This window comes from Panthera onca, chromosome B3, assembly GCF_046562875.1.
Source record: "Panthera onca isolate mPanOnc1 chromosome B3, mPanOnc1 haplotype 2, whole genome shotgun sequence".
In the NCBI taxonomy this organism is placed as follows: Eukaryota; Metazoa; Chordata; class Mammalia; order Carnivora; family Felidae; genus Panthera; species Panthera onca.
The window spans coordinates 52,574,388-52,593,078 of record NC_138344.1 but is presented as its reverse complement, the minus strand read 5'-3'; the positions used below and the strand labels follow the sequence as shown (position 1 = coordinate 52,593,078).

General features: G+C 35.3%; 1 protein-coding gene across 5 annotated transcripts in view; it reads right to left on the bottom strand.

The window, feature by feature from the left end:
• The window catches only part of DMXL2 (Dmx like 2), a 152,659-nt gene that overhangs the window by 40,237 nt on the left and 93,731 nt on the right, over positions 1–18,691 (bottom strand). For all 5 annotated transcript variants that reach the window (XM_078448609.2, XM_078448611.2, XM_078448608.2 and 2 more), the window contains 5 exons: positions 17,884–18,001; positions 11,823–11,942; positions 8,784–9,011; positions 4,712–6,388; positions 1,640–1,750 (listed from right to left, as the gene is read on the bottom strand). In XM_078448609.2, the coding sequence (XP_078304735.1) occupies positions 1,640–1,750; positions 4,712–6,388; positions 8,784–9,011; positions 11,823–11,942; positions 17,884–18,001 (2,254 nt within the window). The remainder of the gene's footprint in view (positions 1–1,639; positions 1,751–4,711; positions 6,389–8,783; positions 9,012–11,822; positions 11,943–17,883; positions 18,002–18,691) is intronic.

Sequence of the window (18,691 nt, the reverse complement as noted above, 5' to 3'; positions counted from 1 at the left end):
ACTTTTCCCCGAGACCTATTCCCAAAGATCATCACCTGTAACACCAGTCACTTATCTCCAATATTTTAACTGTGTCAAAGAGAAAATGGAATTTAGCAAAGCTTTAGAAATTAGAGGTGTGTTAGATCTCCCTAGGAAAGTACATAATTGTTATTAAGTGATTCAGTACTATTTGACTATCATTTAAAACGAAAATTTAAAAGACCTTTGAGTTAACATTTTTTAAACCTATCCAAATGGCACAGATTGTTTAAAATGATAATATCAAGTGTTAAAAATGTGTTATTGAAATCATCAAACATCGCCTCTTGGAATGTAAATGAGTACAGTTTCTGTCTGTGGCAATACTTATCAAGAGTTATGAAATTTTACTCTTCAGTACAGAGAACAAACTGGTGGCTGCCAGAGGGGAGGTGGGTGGGGGAACAGGTGAAACACTTATCTTGATGAGCACTGAAAATTGTACAGAATTGATGAATCATTATATTGTACACCTGAAATTAAGATGGTATATTAATTATATTTGAATAAAAGATACTAAGATATAGTTATGTTCAGAGTTTAGAAAACTAGCCTGGCAATACTGTAAACTGTCAACCCATACATTAAAAATAAAAACAACTACCTTTAAAAAAAAAAAAAAGAGTTAAGAATTTTGAAGCCCTCTAATACTGTAACTCCATGATGGAAAAGTAACATGAGGAAATAATCAGATATACACATAAATATTTATATGCAAGGTTTTAAGGTCATTCATTACAGCGATAATTCAAATAGAAAAGAAAATCAGCAATATTTGTTTCAAAAATAAAGGACTGGATAGATGAAACACAGTTTAGAGACATGACAGAATATTAGACAGCTATTTAAAATCAAATTTTCAAAGAACATTTATGAGGGTAAAGGGTAAGTGTTATGGCCAAGAACAACAAACTATAAAGTCTGATATTCTAATTCCTTCAATACTAAAGCATTAATTATGAGACTGTGTCCAGGATGCTGGTTTAAAAAGAAACATAGTCTAATGAAAAATGCACTGGGCTGGGATTCTAATTCCAACTCTATTCACAAATAGCCTTCTATCCTAGGCGGGTCACTTTATAAAAAGTTTCATTTTTCAATCTGTAAATTAGGCAGCTGGTAGAAATCCTTACATCTCAAATCAGGGGGTGTGGCAATGTGCTACAAGTATGCAAAGCTACTGCATCTCTAGATGGCAGATATTCTTGGAACATCAGCTTTACTTGTGAGTACAGGACTTAAAATGCTTATACTAAGATAAACATAAAAAACACAGGGAAAAATTTACATATTTTTTAAAGAAAAGACATCAGATGTCACAGAAATTCAGGGCGACTTTGGGTTATGGCCTCAAGCTTATCAGGTTTACTCCTAGGCTACTACGACTTCAGCGAGTAAAAGCTGAGAAACTGAAATAGAAAAGTAAAAGTCATGGAACAGAGCTAAAAGATGCACAGTAAAGTGGTTAAGTGGGTACTATGTGACAAGAAGATCTTAAGGCTAATGATAAATATGCATATAATGATTTAGCTAATTCTTATACACAAATATAAATCCAAGTATTTCATTTCAATATGAAATAAAAGTTGCACAAAGGTTCAGACAATGAGTTAAATACCTTGATGAAGTAGCTGTACTCGGTATAAAGGAGGCAGTGATGTCAAAAGGCATGTGTGCAAACGCATAGCTAATAAGTATCTCAAACCACACTCATCTAATGTGTCTCTTCCTATAAAGTAAGCAGAAAATATATTTAAGGAAATAGGTAACAAACCAATAAAAAAATTAGGAAATAAACATTAAATTCAGTAATAATATATACAAAATGTATGTTTGAGTGTATCCCTTTGTGAACACTTAAGTGTATATATATATATATATATATATATATATATATATATATATATAGTATATATAGAACATGTATCTTTACAAAAAAAAAATGTGTAAAGGCTAAAACTCCCAAATGAAAAATGACTGGAGAAAACATAATTGTCTATTAGTACAGGTAATAATAGTCATTATAGCTATTCATAATAAATGACATCTTGAAATCCAATAAAGAATACATTAACTATAGTAAGCTAAGTATAATTTTAAAAAGCATTTCCTAGGTGAGATTTAAAAAATAGGAATTACATATCTAAAATGATATCATTATTATCATTATTATCATTAATTAGGCAGTATCTTCTAGTTTGGTTAGCTCAACTGAAATATAGTACCATGAAAGACTTGAAATTTGATTCCCTAGGCTAGTTTTCCAGAGTTAAGGCTGAATCTTAACCTAATTCCACAAACTTACTCTTATTTACAAGTTGCATGAAGGTATGAAAGTATGGTGAGCTTAATCAAACTATAGCCACTGTTGGGAAAAAGCAATGCAAAACTATTAACAGCACCCAGCCCAGTAACTGCCACTTAGAAAGTGCTAAGAATGTTGAATCAAATAATATTTTCTAGAAGAAAATAAAATGTTTTAAATTCTCAAAGTTCAAGTTCCAGCTCTACTTCCCATTAGTTATATTCATTCACTCACTCATTCATTCATTCATTCATTCAACAAATCAAGCATCTACTACAGGTGAGTCATAGTTTAGGTGCTGGGGATTTGGCAGTGAGTAAGAGGAAATCCTTCCTCTTATAGTGCTTATATTTTAGGACACAGAAACAACAAACAAAAAGTATCTGGTGGAAAGTTAATGCTATAGAGAGATAAAAAATAGGTTTGACAGAGAGTACTGGAGTAAGAAGGTTCTATTTTATCAAGTATAGCCAGGGAAGAACTTTCCAAGAAGATGATGTTTCAGCAGAAATCTGATGAGGTAAGGGAATGAGCCAGGCATAAATTTGGAAAAAGAGCATTCTACACAGAGGAAACAATATGTGCAAAGACCTTGAGACAGGAATGTGCGTAGTGTACTTTGTACATTGGCAAGGAGGCCAATGTAGTAGAATGAAAATGAACACAGGTCACACAGGGATCTCTGGCTTTTAGTCTAAAGTGAGATAGCAAGCCACTCATGTATGTTGAGCACCAGAGAGATTAAATGTGATTAATCACTGGATCCTATGTGAGAAGAGACTGAGGTGACAAGACTGAGGCAGTTTAGGAGACCGTCAATAACCAGGCAAGAGGTGACAGTGACCTGGACCAGAGTGTTAACAGGAGAGGTGGTGAGAAATGACTGAATTCTGGATATGAAAGAACCAGTAGCATTTGTCAGGAGACTGGATATGGGGTGTGAAAGAAAAGAGTCAGGAATGCCTCTAATTCCATTTAAAAGAATCCATTTGCTTAGAATCTATTCACTGAGATGTGCAACATATTTAAACTCTGAGCTTCACTTCCCCACCTGTGAAATGGAGACATTAATTCCTGCCTTATCTACCTCATGAAAGTCCACTGTAACCAGGAAGAGCCATTTTTACACTGCCTAGCCAATCATATTGTTTTGTATCCGAAAGTTTAAACTGTTTTTCATGGATTGTGGTATATTTATCTTCTTAATATCCCAGAGTAAAAATTCTGATGTATATTAAATTTTCAAAAAAGGCTTAAGGCTATTCTGGGGAGAAGCTTGCTCTATTGCACACAATTTATCATAATAATCAGAATTTTTAAAATTAACACATTTAGAAAATAGGTCATAGAAAAACCTAAGGTCTCTAGTTATTTTAATCTACGAAGAGAAAACTTTGGAGATTTAAGTATATAAACCTATATGAAGAGAGATATTCCAGGTAGCTCTGAGGAACAGTCTTTTACCGTCAAATTTAGAAATCTTGTGAAATAGTAAGGGTACAGGCTGGGAGGCAATGATTTATCCACATATGAACCCCAGTTCTGCCACTTACTACCTGTGTGATCTCATATGTCACTTCATCTCCCTAAGGATCAGTGTTTTCATCTACAAAATTTAGTATAATAATAGCTACCTACCAGAAGATTGTTGTGATAATTAAGTATGATAAAGTACATAAAGTGCCTGGCACATAGCCATTGTTCACTCCTCCACAATATTTACTGAATGAATGAATGATCAATAATTTTCGGTTTCCTTTGCTAATGCCATCATTTATAATCAACACAAATGCCATCATTTATAATTCAACTATCTGCATAAAAGAGAATGGAATCTAGTTTCAGGAGACAGCCAAAAATGTTCTGGTTTAGAGCAAATTAATCAAGACACACATTATAGTAAAATGTATAAAACCTCCTTCTCAAGAGACTTTTTGGAGAAATTAGGTAATTGTAAAAAAATATTTATACCTAGAAACGGTTGAGTTCATGGTCCCTATAAGTCTCATGGTTCAAGAGTAAAACTAACAAATGGTCCATTATTATTATTAAAAGTAAATAAAAATTAAAATAAGTCACAGGAGTCAATATGTTTGAAAAAACAAAAGACTACATATATCTAAAATCACACAAAACTTTCAGAGTAAAAACTCATACAAGAACACACACAAAGACATCAAAATTCATGAAATCATGTGCAAGTCACAGCCTACCCCAACTGTCTTTTCTTTTACAACTAATCATATTATTTAACAGTAACTGTTAGCTAGAGAAGTCTTTTCACTGCAAGGTTATAAAAAGACTGCAATTTAATACGTGAGTCACTATATAAATTATATAAATGGTTCTATTCATAACTTAATAAATTTTAGTGGGAATTTTTACCTGAATAACTCTTATCTCTGTTTTCATCAAGCTCGGTACTGGTGGTAGCCACTGTATCAGCCAAAGCTACAAGGAACATCTGCTCCAAACGGGTAAGGCCTGGTAGACTTGAGTGCATAAGGTGACTTGAAAGTACCCTAGCATGTTCTTGGCCAAAGTAAGCAGGTCCATATTGAGAAAGATTTATTACTTTTGATTTGTTTTCTCTCTTTTCTGGCTCTAAATCTATATCATCTGTTGTTATATCCTGGATTTGGAACAGCTCTGAATACTGATCTTCTGGTTCGCTTTTGGTAGGATCTTCATAGCCCTGTGGTATTTTTGTACTTTCTTCTGAAATTCTGTAGGTTGTATCTTGATCTGCAGCAAGCAGTGCATATAATGGTAGTGGAGGAATAGAATCTATCTCAGTATAATCTCGAGTACCATCCTTTCCTATGGTGACTGTATCCTTTGCTGTACTGCCACTAACGCTAATGGTTCGGGAAAGATGTCGCTTAGTTCCTTCTCCAGCATCAGCATCTCTAACTATTGCAACTTCACCTGCAATACATTTTACTAAATGAGAGAGAATAGCTTTAGCCCTTCTAACTTTCCCTAAATCCATCAATTCTAACAGCTGAGTTGGATGATACTGTGGGAGAGTAGGTGAAAGTACATGTGCAGCCTCAAATAAGCCACCATCTTGAACTACAGTTGGTGAACAAAAAACATCATCAGCAACAGCTGTTCCTTCAACGATGCTTTTTCTTGACAACATATTAGATTTAAAGGCAGAATGATCTTGTGTTACTGTCTCTTCTGCATAGGGACTATCAGCTTCAATGTCTCCAAATTTGACAGCATGCTTCCACTGTGCATATACGTGCATTTCACAATCCATTCCTACCACCAATATCCCATCTCTCACCCAGGAGAGAGAAACAGGCAGTGAAGGTGTACCATCCACAGAAGACACTAAGTCTATAGATCTAAGAAGAACCCACCTTGACCTAACTCCTTGCTTGATACTACCACCTAGTGGTAAAGTAATGACAGCTACTCCATCCTTACTATTGGTCTGCTCAGTCACAATTCCTGAAAGCCGCCCATACATGAAGATATTAGCGCCAACACCCACTGTGAGAATGTGGGAGCCATCTTCTTTTGATACCCAATCCAAATGTACTAAATGTTTGATATTCGGAATAAGGTATCTATCCTTGCTCAAAAGTGCATCTGATTTGCTGTACACAAATAGGTTACTGTCAACACTAACCCTTGAATCAAGTACACTCCCAACCTTGACCAAATCATCAAGATGAATTGTTTGTTCTAAAACCCATTCTGATCCTCCTGTAGATTCACATTCAAAGATGCAAACATGCATGGAAAATTCTTTAGAAACAAAACCATTGTGGTGGATAGGCTGTTTGTAAGCCACAGCAAGGCGACCTGTGTATGAACAGCTAACAGCAACTGGTCTTCCCACAATGCTCACTGTACTGCTATTATCTTCTCCTTCATCATTCATCAAGGGCCATCTCCTCCAATGGTAAGCTTCCTTCTCATCAATTTTACATTGCAGGCTGGTTTCCATACTACACTTCCAGAAGCGTACTTTATTGTCAGAACAAGTTGTAACCACTAAATAAGGTGCGAGGCATACTGGATAAATTGAAGAAGAACTCAGATGGCCTTAAAAAAGAAAAATCAGATAGTCATGACAATAGAACCATAAAATAAAATGCTAACAATCAAGTTCTAGAATGTGATAAATCCAAAGCCACTATAAGCTTCTTCATAATTCTGCAAACTCCCCTTAACTAGGAATTTACACTAAATGTCCACTGGCTAAAGTATCTATATGAAGCTTAAAGAGTCCAGTGGTGAAACAAAAATATGCAATAATCATCAATTAGTTTTTAGGTAATTATGTTTAAATGAGGTGAATATTCCATTAAAATAAAATTCAAACAATAAAACAAGTCAATCCTTAATCACTAAATCTGTTATCTGCTATAATTTATATATGCCTTCACTGGAATTCAGTCTCCATTTTTAATCATTTTCATCATAGATTTTTTTTTTCAATTTTTTTAATGTTTATTTTATTCTCGAGAGAGAGAGAGAGAGAGAGCAGGGGAGGGGCAGAGAGCGAGAGAGAGACAGACAGACAGAATCCAAAGCAGGCTCCAGGCTCTAAGCTGTGATCACAGAGCCCGACGCAGGGCTTGAACTCACGAACCATGAGATCATGATCTGAGCTGAAGTCAGAAGCTTAACCAACTGAGCCACCCAGCTTCCCCTTTCATCATAGATTTTTTTTTTAAATATGAAATTTATTGTCAAATTGGTTTCCATACAACACCCAGTGCTCATCCCAACAGGTGCCCTCCTCAATACCCATCACTCACCCTCTCTTCCCTCCCCCCCACCATCAACCCTCAGTTTGTTCTCAGTTTTTAAGAGTCTCTTATGGTTTGGCTCCCTCCCTCTCTAGCTTTTTTTTCCTTCCCCTCCCCCATGGTCTTCTGTTAAGTTTCCGAGGATCCACATAAGAGTGAAAACATATGGTATCTGTCTTTCTCCACGTGGATTCTTAAGTAGTCATTACAATTTCCCATTCAAATGTCCCTAATCTGCCCTCGAATAATCCAGACCCTCAATCTACCCCTACCATCAAAATGTTTTCAGACAGCTAAACAGACTGCTAGATCTCACCATTTTTACCAGGGTTAATTCATATTCTCTTAACAGTGAACCAGAATCCTCATATTTATTCCTGACTGCTGAAGGCTAACACCACACATCCACTGTCAACTATAACCTAAGGAGTAACAGTGATAAGGACTGGGTTCAGAAGACCTGGATTCAAGTTCTGGTCTATCAATACCTTTGCACAGTGAGAAAGCCACTTAAACATCTGAGCCTGTTCCATCTAAACAGTAGGAGTCATGTTACTACTTCCCTTGGAGTGTTACTGCCAATTAACACATTTAAAAGCATTTTATAAAGCCCCTACAAAACAGAATTTATTTTTATCAATTCCAATAAACTTATTCTGAGTACATCCCAAACTTTCCAAATACTGTGAAAAATTCAAAAACTGGCCCATATCTGCACCAGCCACAAAAGCCCAGAGTAAACCATTAATGTCATCTTTCTAACTCTGAATTCAAACCTATCTTATGAATAAAAGAACCCTCATATTCAAAATCATTCACCAGTAACTGGAATAGGCTTGACCCTCCAATTTTAGTTCCCAAAAAATACTATTCTAGGAACTCTTCAATTATGGTTCTACAAGTGACAGATCATTTTAAATATACCTGCCCTCCAAATTGTGTTATCCACCTTGTTAAATTCAGTATCATTCTAGGCTAGCCAAACTATAATCTCATATCCTACATTTTTTCCCCAAAGTATCTGCCAATTCCTCTTCAAACTTATTTAATAAAAGTGACACATGATTAGCACAACATGAATGAAAAGGCTTAATTAAAAAAAAAAGTTTTGATTATCTGCAAATGAATACATATGTTCTTTACAATTGTACTATCATACCATTCCTACTTATAGGAAATCATAGTGCAGGCAAGAAACTTCACATTAAAATATTTACATCATTTTCTGTCAGGCCGATTATCTTCATCACAGAAAACTTTCTAATAAAGACATATTTCTGGGGCGCCTGGGTGGCTTAGTCGGTTAAGCCTCCGACTTCAGCCCGACTTCGGCTCAGGTCACGATCTCACGGTCCGTGAGTTCAAGCCCCGCGTCGGGCTCTGGGCTGATGGCTCGGAGCCTGGAGCCTACTTCCGATTCTGTGTCTCCCTCTCTCTCTGCCCCTCCCCCGTTCATGCTCTGTCTCTCTCTGTCTCAAAAATAAATAAACGTTAAAAAAAATTTAAAAAAAAAATGGTAAAAAAAAAAAAAATGGTAAAAAAAAAAAAAAGACATATTTCTAAACATATTTGTCATTACCAGAAAATTACAATTGTCACCATAGCACATATTTCAGAAGGGTTTGTGCATTTCACGACTGAAGACCACTCTGAGCTGTGAATACCCAGTCTTAAAGTTACCTTACCTGCTGAAGGTGTTGCTCTTATTACTTCAACCCCTTCTGGGAGATCAAGAGGTTGGCTATATACCAGTCTAGAACTCAGAATAAGTTTACTAGCAGTTTGAAGATTGGCAATTGATGCAGAATGTGGCATGGGGCTCACACTAGGAGATGTTTCTGGAGAAGAGTCTACATTCTTCTGTCCAGGGACTGAAAGTAGACTCTCTGATGAAATACCTTCTGAAGCTTTAGCTTTGAAAATAAATTATGAAATATATTACTATCATCACTATATACATTAGCTAGAATAATACGTTGTTATCATTTAAGAAACATGGTTTTTTTTTAAAGTGCTTTGGAGACAAGGCCAATTTTTAGACTTTTGCTCAGTTACCCTGACAGATTTTTAACTATTTTACTATCACCAACTCCATCACACAGACAGACTTAATCACATGTAAAAGCTAGAAAAAAACCTCAAGTTATCTAGTCCAATGTTTTCAACCTTTAAAAAATATCAAAAGCTTGAGGTGGAACTTATTAACTTGCAGATTCCTGGGCCTCACCACACAAAGAATGATTCAGTTGTTTTGGGGTAGACCACAAAAATCTGTATTAATAAGCATCCCAGGTGTTTCTGAAACATAGCATCATGAATCAAACTTTGAGAAATAACAAGGTATTACCTCACATAGTAGATGAAAGAACTTAGGTTTGGAGAGCATAATGACTTTCCCAAAGCCATATAATTAGCTAGGAGCAAAGAAGACACTAAAACACCAGCCTCTTGACTACCAAGTGTTGCAACAAGATGATTTCAGAAACAAACACAAAAAATAAAGTTCTAAGCAATTTTAAGACATTATTAGTTGACTAGCTTTGTAAGATATATTGACCTTGATCTTCTTCCCAAGAGTTTCCAGCTTTTACATTAGAATGGAATATAAATCTCTAAGCAGATTCAGTTATCTGTGCTTCTGATACATGGGAGAGACACTCTGAATTGCATTTATTTATTTGTGTGCCTGTCTACTCCAATTAGACTATGACTTTATCAAGGGCAAGGATGATGCTTGCTTTGTATATTAATTGTAGATTAATAAGAGATGGTAAGTAATCCCCTTTTGCTTCTGGTGGATGGCAAATGTATCCATCTACTTTAGAATGGCAGACCACTAGATGAGAAATATAAAAACATTGTCCATAAAAGAGAATGAGACTACAAACTTGCATCAGTATTCAGCAGAAAAAAAGCACTACTCCTAGCTCTACCACTAACTAGATATGTTTCCTCACACAAGGCACCTGACCATCTCTGGTTATTTTCTCATCTGCAAAATAAGGTTGAACTATATTATTCCTCTTCCTGTAAACCAGGCAATTTTCTAATGTATATCTCATGCTAAGAAAGAAAATAAGAGCAAGAAAAAAAACAAAGGCTGTAGAGCCAGAAAACCTGATTTTGAAACTTGGTCCTATGATAAACTAGACATGGGACTTGGTCAAGTTACTTAATATTATTCCATTAGTACACTGGAGATAATATCTATCTCACACATATAAAGTATTTATCTATCTCAGTGCCTGGCACTTGAAAGGTAGTCAACCTGTTCTTTCCCCATCTAAATTTAAAGCCCATAATTTCATTCTCTGCCAGGATTTTCAACACACTGATATATTCAAGTATAAGCCGTGAATGACAATATATACTATATTAAATCTCTTGTGAACGTTAGAACCAAAAGATAGAAGATGCTTCCTGTCATAGTTGAAGGGAGCATATTATTTGTTTGCCTCTACTGTAATCTTATTTGTGACCTTCTACTACTATTAGAAACAGAGTAAGCAAGCAACTCTATACTAGCCCTGGCTTTAGGGGAATAGCAGTGGGAACACTTCCCTCATAAGCAGTGGGGACAGAAGGTATCACATTCTTCCCGTCCTACCACAAGGATCGGTTACTACCTCTATTAATCTCTTCAGAACTATTCCTGGTTCTGTGTCCAACTCCATTGTGTTAAAAATTCTCTTCCTGACAAGTTGGTTTAAGATCACTCTATTCTTCCATTTTTGCGAAACAATATGTAACACCAAGAATTAACTTCAGAACTTTCTTTTGAAAGAACTTTTGGATTCCTGCTGCCTCAAAATGATTAGGCTCAACTGGGCACAAGTAAAGTTTCTATCAAATCATTTGGCTTTTCTAACACTAGTTCATGGCCCAGTTAGAACAGCTATTTACAGTTATATGATAATGTGAATTACAAAGGGAATGAAAATATATATTAGTTGACTTGTATTTTAAATGTTTAATGTGTATAAAATCAGCTGAATAATATAACCACCAGAAAAAATAAAGTCTTTTGAAAACTCTTAAGTATTCTGAGTTAACCAGTTTAAAGCAGCTACAGTTTGGTATGGCTATCTGTGCAGTTCATTTTAACAATGATCTCTCAAAAAGTAAAAGTTTGTTGTAAAAGAAAGATCCATGATCAATTTCTTTGCTTCATACTACAGATTTTCTAATATGCTATGAAATTAACATGAATGTGTACAGCAAAACCATGGCTAAAATAATGTATTGTTGGATTTCTTAACATTCTACACAGTTCTACTTATGAGCTTCAGATGTTCCATCATGTTTTTATAAACGGAAAATCTGCTTCTCAGAGTGATGCTAAAGCTAATGTATACTGTGTGTGCAGTGTGTATTAATCCACAGAAAAGCACAATATTAATTCTTTGGTAAAAACAGATTTATAGAAACAGTATCTAGAACAGTACCTAGAACAATTCAATAAATATTAACTGAAAAAAACAAATTGATCAAACTTTTTAAATAGATGTCTAACACACCCATGACTGGTTTGTTTTTATATTAACCTGTTTCATCAATTATGTATGATCTTGTAATTAAAATCTTGGCATATCCATACTTCAATCCAGCAACTCAATTTATAGCTCATTGGATCTTCATTTTAAAGGATTAATCAACCTAAAACATTCAGTAAAATGAATTCACTTCATATCATCTCTGCATACAAACATAATACAATTACTTACCTAAACATGCCTGTACAGATTTAAGATGAAGGTGCCACATATGGAGAATAGAGTAATTATTGCTGTCCTTTTCAATTACTACTAGAAAGAACTTTTCTGAAAACGGTGGTGGACGATACCCTATTGTTCAAAGGAAAAGTTTATTTAAGTTGTTTTTCTATTGGGTTAAAAGAAAGATACTTTTAAAAAACATCTCTTGATATATATACAAGTTAGGAAGAAGATGGCAGAATGGATATTTAGGAGCAATTATATTTCATTTTTATGTCAAAAGTTAGGTAGCTGTCAAAGACTAATGAGGCTATGTCAAAAGTACACAAAAGCCAATATGAAGGTATACCTATTGGTCAAAGATGGACAATTTGAGCATCAAAGAATAAGTGAATGCAATTTATTAGAACATATTGACTATAGAGAAAACCATGAGTTTATAAAAATACCAAAAGAGAAAGAAAGGGCACATAAGAGAAAAAGGAAAGGAAGGGCAAGAAAAAACAAAAGGAATGGAAGGAAGAGAAACGGGGGGAGAGAGGGAGGCAGAGAGAGGGAGGGAAGGAGAGAGAGAAAAGAAGAAAGACATAGAGCAAAAGGGGAAGAGAGTATGCAAGAGCATAGTCAGTTTCACTCGATGCCCCTCACAGTAACTGGGGCATTAACTCCTTATTTGGAAAATTGAAGTAACATTTATCTTGATTTTCCTATATGAAAATAGCATTAAAAAAATTAAAAGTCATGGGGAGGGGCAGTAGTGGTGATATAGAAAAGACTGTTTAGAAATTTCATGCATTTTTTTATGATAAGGCATCGTGGAAGTAATCTTCCCTGTTGACAATTTTATTTTTCATATACGAAAATGAGATCTACACAGAGCAAAAACTTTTTATATTTTTTCTTCTAATGTAGTTAACATATAATATTAATATTACATTAGTTTCAGGCATACAATATACTGATTCAACAACGCCATATATACTCCGTGCTCATCAAAATAAGCATACTCTTAATCCTTTTACCTATTTCACCAATCCTCCCACCTACCTCCTCTCTAGTAACCATCTATTTTCTATAGATAAGAGTTTGTTTTTTGGTTTGTCTCTTTTTTTCCCTTTGTTAGTTTGTTTCTTAAATTCCAGTTATGAGTGAAATCACATGTTATTTGTCTTTCTCTCACTGGCTTATTTCACTTACCACCATACTCCCTAGTGCCAACCATATTGCTGGAAATAGCAAGATTTCATTCTTTTTCATGATTGAAAAATATTCTATTGTGTGTGTGTATGTATGTGTGTATGTATGAGTGTATATACATACATACATACACATACCACATCCTCTTTATCCACTCATCTATCAATGGACATCTGGGCTGCTTCCATATTTTGGCTATTATAAATGTTGCGATAAACATAGGGGTGCATATATCCTTTTGAATCAGTGTTTTCATATTCTTTCTGTAAATACTCAGTAGTATGATTATTGCATCATAGGCTAGCTCTGTTTTTAATTTTTTGAGGAACTTTCATACTTTTCCACAGTGGCTGTGCCAGTTTACATTCCTACTAACAATGCATGAGGGTTCCTTTTTCTCCACAACCTTGCCAACACTTGTTATTTCTTGTATTTTAGATTTTAGCCATTTTGACAGGTGTGAGGTGATATTATGGTTTTGATTTGCATTTCCTTGCTTATGAGTGATATTGAGCAAAAACTGTCTTTAAAAATGAAAACCCAGGGCGCCTGGGTGGCTCAGTCAGTTGAGCATCTGACTCTTGATTTTAGCTCAGGTCATGATCCCAGGGTTGTGGGACAGAGCCCTGTGTCAGGCTTCACACTAAGCACAGAGCCTGGCTAAGATTCTCTCCCTTTCTCTCTCTCTCTCTCTCTCTCTCTCTCTCTCTCTCTCTCTCTCTCAAATAAAATAAAAAGGAAAGAAAATCCATAATGACAACTCATTGACATTCAATGACAACTCAATGAGCACTGCTAGAGGTCTAATTGTGGTCTCTAAATACCACACCTCATTAAAAAGAACAGTTTGGAGGGATGACTCCATTTTTTCAAAGGATATCTGTAACCTGAGCTTAGGATGACTTATGGTGCCTGAAAGAAAGTAAACTAGCAAGAACAATGAGATTGTGTCAAAAGGACTCAGGACAAACTTGGACCAACTTGAACCAAACAACATCATATTCATCAGTAATACCTGCTGATAACTTGGGCACAAACTCCTTCCTCTGAAATTGCCAATTAAAGGGAAGGAGCTAAATACTTACCCTACATTTCCTAAAAATAACTCTGTATTTCAAAGTAACCAAATAGCTTCAGTTGATAAGGGAAAGCTTTTCTTTACAAATACTTTCCAGATAATAAATGAAAACTGGTAAGATTAGGAAAACATAACTTTTCAATCCTTAATGAAATAATGGAGTAAAAAACATTAATGGAAGAAACCATGATATAGTAGACAGGGTGTCTGGGTGGCTCAGTTGTCTGAATGTCCCACTTTTGCTTTTGGCTCAGGACATGATCTCACAGTTCATGGGATTGAGCCCTGCACTGGGCTCTGCATTGAGAGCACAGTGCATGCTTGGGAGACTTCTCCTTCTCTCGCTGCCTGCCCCTCCCCTGCTCGTTCAGGCACTCTCTCTCAAAATAAATAAATAAACATTTTTTAAAAAGAAAAAGAGGGACACCTGGGTGGCTCAGTCGGTTGGGTGACCGACTTCGACTCAGGTCATGATCTCGCAGTTCGTGGGTTCGAGCCCCATGTCAGGCTCTGTGCTGAATGCTTGCTCAGAGCCTGGAGCCTGCTTAGGATTCTGTGTCTCCTTCTGTCTCTACCCCTCCCCCACTTGTGCTCTGTCTCACTTTGTCTCTCAAAAATAAATAAATGTAAAAAGAAATTAAAAAAAAAGAAAAAGAAACCATGATATAGCAGATTGCTGGCAAATATTACACTGGAATCACCTATTATATGAATCTTCTGCATCTTAGCATCACTAAAAATGAGACTTCCTAAGTGATGTTCTTTCTTATGTCCTTCTATAAAGGACACAGCTTCACCTAGGAAGTTGAACCTGGATCTAATCAAATCTTCAGAGGTAATTTGTACTTTACAGGAGAAAGTTTGAATGACACCGCAAGTAACTACTTAGAGAAATTGCTATAAAATAACTTTCTCTACATCAAGTGGCATAATGAGAGTATAAATGGGGGCGGGGTCACATTAGTTTATTTATTTATTTATTTATTTATTTAAAAAAAAATTTTTTTTTTTTTAACGTTTATTTATTTTTGAGACAGAGACAGAGCATGAACAGGGGAGGAGCAGAGAGAGAGGGAGACACAGAATCTGAAACAGGCTCCAGGCTCTGAGCCATCAGCACAGAGCCCGACGCGGGGCTCAAACTCATGTGAGATCATGACCTGGGCTGAAGTCGGCCGCTTAACCAACTGAGCCACCCAGGCGCCCCACGTTAGTTTAAAATACTCTCAAAAATGAAATACAATGTGTGAACTTTGTTTGGATACAGATCCAAACAAATTAAAAAATAAATTTTGACATTTTTGAGACAACTGAATCAAGTTAACATGGGCTAGGTATTACACAATTCTGAGGAATTTTGTTATTTATCAATGTGATAAAAGCACTCATGTAAGAAGGTCATTTTTAGAAATGCATATGGAAGTACACAGGAGTGAAACAATATGATGACTAGGTTTGTTTTAAAATGTTTCAAGGGGCACCTGGGTGGCTCAGTCCAAGTATCCAACTCTTGATTTCGGCTCAGGTCATGATGTCACGGTTTCTGAGTTCAAGCCCCATGTTGGGCTCTGCACTGACAGCAGGGAGCCTGCTAGGGATCCTCTCTCTCCATCTCTCCCTACCCCTCCTCTCCTTGTGTGCTCTCTCGCTCTCTCTCAAAACAAATAAATAAAACTTATAAAAATACAATAAAATAAAATATTCAGGAAAAAAGGAAAAGAAAATAGGATAGGTAAAGCAAGTGCAACAAAATCTTAAAATCTTTAGACTATGCACTCTACTTTTGTCTGTAATAGGCATTTTTCTTAATTAAAAGAAATTAAATTTTAATTAAAACTTAGAAAGTACAAAATAAGGTAGGGGCAGGAAAAAAAGAAAGTCTACCTATTAAGTCTTTTAAGAAAATAGCTTCAAAATCAAGAAGAATGTCAAAGAAATTTTGTACAACATCTAAAGGAAAACCAAGAAAGGCATTGGGAAATCCTTTGGCATAATTTTGCAATGACATAAAGAAATGTCAAAAGAGGGAAATAAAATATTTTTAAATTTAAGTCTTTCAATTAAAAATATTATAATAAAATACTTCCTATAAGCATTTTCTAGTAGACTGGCATGAATTTCTTGTTAGAAGTAGAATGATAAACAGTACCTAGGTCTGTTGGAAAGCATATAAAAGAGTTTAAATCTTTGTAAAGGTGAAATACTATGGAAAAGCACGTTTTAAATCTATAAAGCAGTAATTTTACACCCTAGTGAGAGTGAAATAAAACAATGTGACAACTAATAACTTTATCAAGAAGAAAAGTATTCAAATAAAAAGCAAAATACATAAAAGGAAAAAAATTACTAGTAAGCAGTGAAGATATGTTTAAGGTAAGCCTCATAGAAGATAAAAATTCATTCTTTCTTATTTTTCACTAAAGAAAAGGCACTTAACTGTATAAATTTGGTAGAAATACTGTACTGAAATATCTATATATACTTCTGTGATACAAGCTATACCAAGAAAATTAAATATGTCCATTTAGATACTTACAATCTATAACCAAATGAGATAAAACATCTGGAAACCTTTTGTAAACTAAAAGAATGTTCATCATATAAAATGCATTCTTAAAGTAGAATATGTCTTTCCTTCTTTCAAAAAGAAAGCATTCTATTTGTTCTATGTTCAAATACGTTCTACATTCAAAGAGAACATGACTGTTTTATAATTACAAAGTTCTGACTTTTAAAAGAAACATTTTAAGCTAAATAATAAAGTTTCAACTAACATCATATGGGGTCTATTCCTGAAAGCTCTTATGGAAAACTACTTTCTTCTGAAACACAAAAACAAATACAACACATCAGAGGGGGAAATTATGAGGTGGTACCTTTAATTCCCAGTGTATCTGAGGTTCCTGATCCAGCATACAAAACAATGTCTTACATTCTATATTCATCAATGGTCTCTAGCAATTTATTGGGGACTTTTAAAAACTTACACTAAGGGGCTCCTGGGTGGCTCAGTCGGTTAAGGGTCCAAATCTGGCTCAGGTCGTGATCTCACCATTTGTGAGTTTGAGCCCTGCATCAGCCTGTATGCTGACAGATGAGAGCCTGGAGTCTGCTTCAGATTCTGTGTCTCCCTCTCTCTCTGCCCCTCCCCTGCTCATACTCTGTGTCTTTCTCTCTCTCAAAAATAAATAAACATTAAAAAATTAAAAAAAAAAATACACTAAAATTAAATGGTTTGCTTAAGACACCACAGGGAACTTACTACCAATCAAAACAATTTACTTGTAGAATTGAACAATTAAAATTACTTTTTAAAACAGTTAAACTAGGTTTCATAACTAACATTTTCTTGGCAAAATCTAGGTCATCAATGAAACTATCTTTAAAAATGTAATTTTCGGGGCGCCTGAGGGGCTTGGTCGGTTAAGCATCTGACTTTGGCTCAGGTCATGATCTCACGGTCTGTGGGTTCAAGCCCCGCGTCGGGCTCTGTGCTGACAGCTCAGAGCCTGGAGCCTGTTTCAGACTCTGTGTCTCCCTCTCTCCGACCCTCCCCCGTTCATGCTCTGTCTCTGTCTCAAAAATAAATAAACGTTAAAAAAAAAAATTTAAAAAAAAATGTAATTTTCACTCACATGCCTTCTTCACAAACAAGCAATTTTTACAGAATCACATGGTATTATTTACTAAAAATTATGAGTGATGACTTTTGATATAAAGATCCACCCTCAATATAAATTTGGAGATTTTTTTTAATATTAAGGTATCAAAGTCAAGACTATTTTTTAAAAGTACCTTGTGATGGCTGAAAAAATATTTCTGTTTCCTTTTTCTCCATATCTTCCTTATGTGGTTTGTATCCTATAATGAAGTCTTCTTGAAACACATGAAGCAACTGTGTATTTGAGCCACACTACAAATATGAAAAAAAAATGAAGTTTTATCATTGAAATTCCCTATCTTCCACCCTCATCTCCTAAGAACACTAATGTATAAGAAATAAATCTAACAATTTCTATTCTTTATTAACTGATGAATTAGAAAGGAAAAAGCAACAGGAAAAAAATCATTAAATCACCTGGGCAGAGAAAATTGCTTTAAAAGATGCTACAGCCCATAGCAGAATTGAATAATAATAAAAAGAAATGAACAGATCTGCTTCTGAATACACACATACACACACACACACACACAACCATAAGTGATCTATACAATTGGGAACTCAAAAATATCAGGTCTTCGTGACTGGCTGGAGAAGGCTATGCTGACTATGTAATAAGGTAACTGGTACAGGATTTACTTGGTTTTCCTAATTCCACTTGAGAACCCAAATAAATCCTCAAAGCATTCCCAGTCTGTCTAGAGGGAATTATGAGGGGCCCTATAACAGGCAGCTGAGTGACACATCTCTGGATTAATGTAGCTACATGTAGGTAACTAGGATTTCTAAAAGGAGGGATGACACATCACTGTGAGCTGCTACTGCTATGCTAAACGTGGTTTTGAACAATACAGAAAAAAAGATAAAAATAATCACAAATGGCTCCTTATAATCACAAAAGTGAGCTGAAATTCAAGGAAAGACTAAATACAAACAAAATCT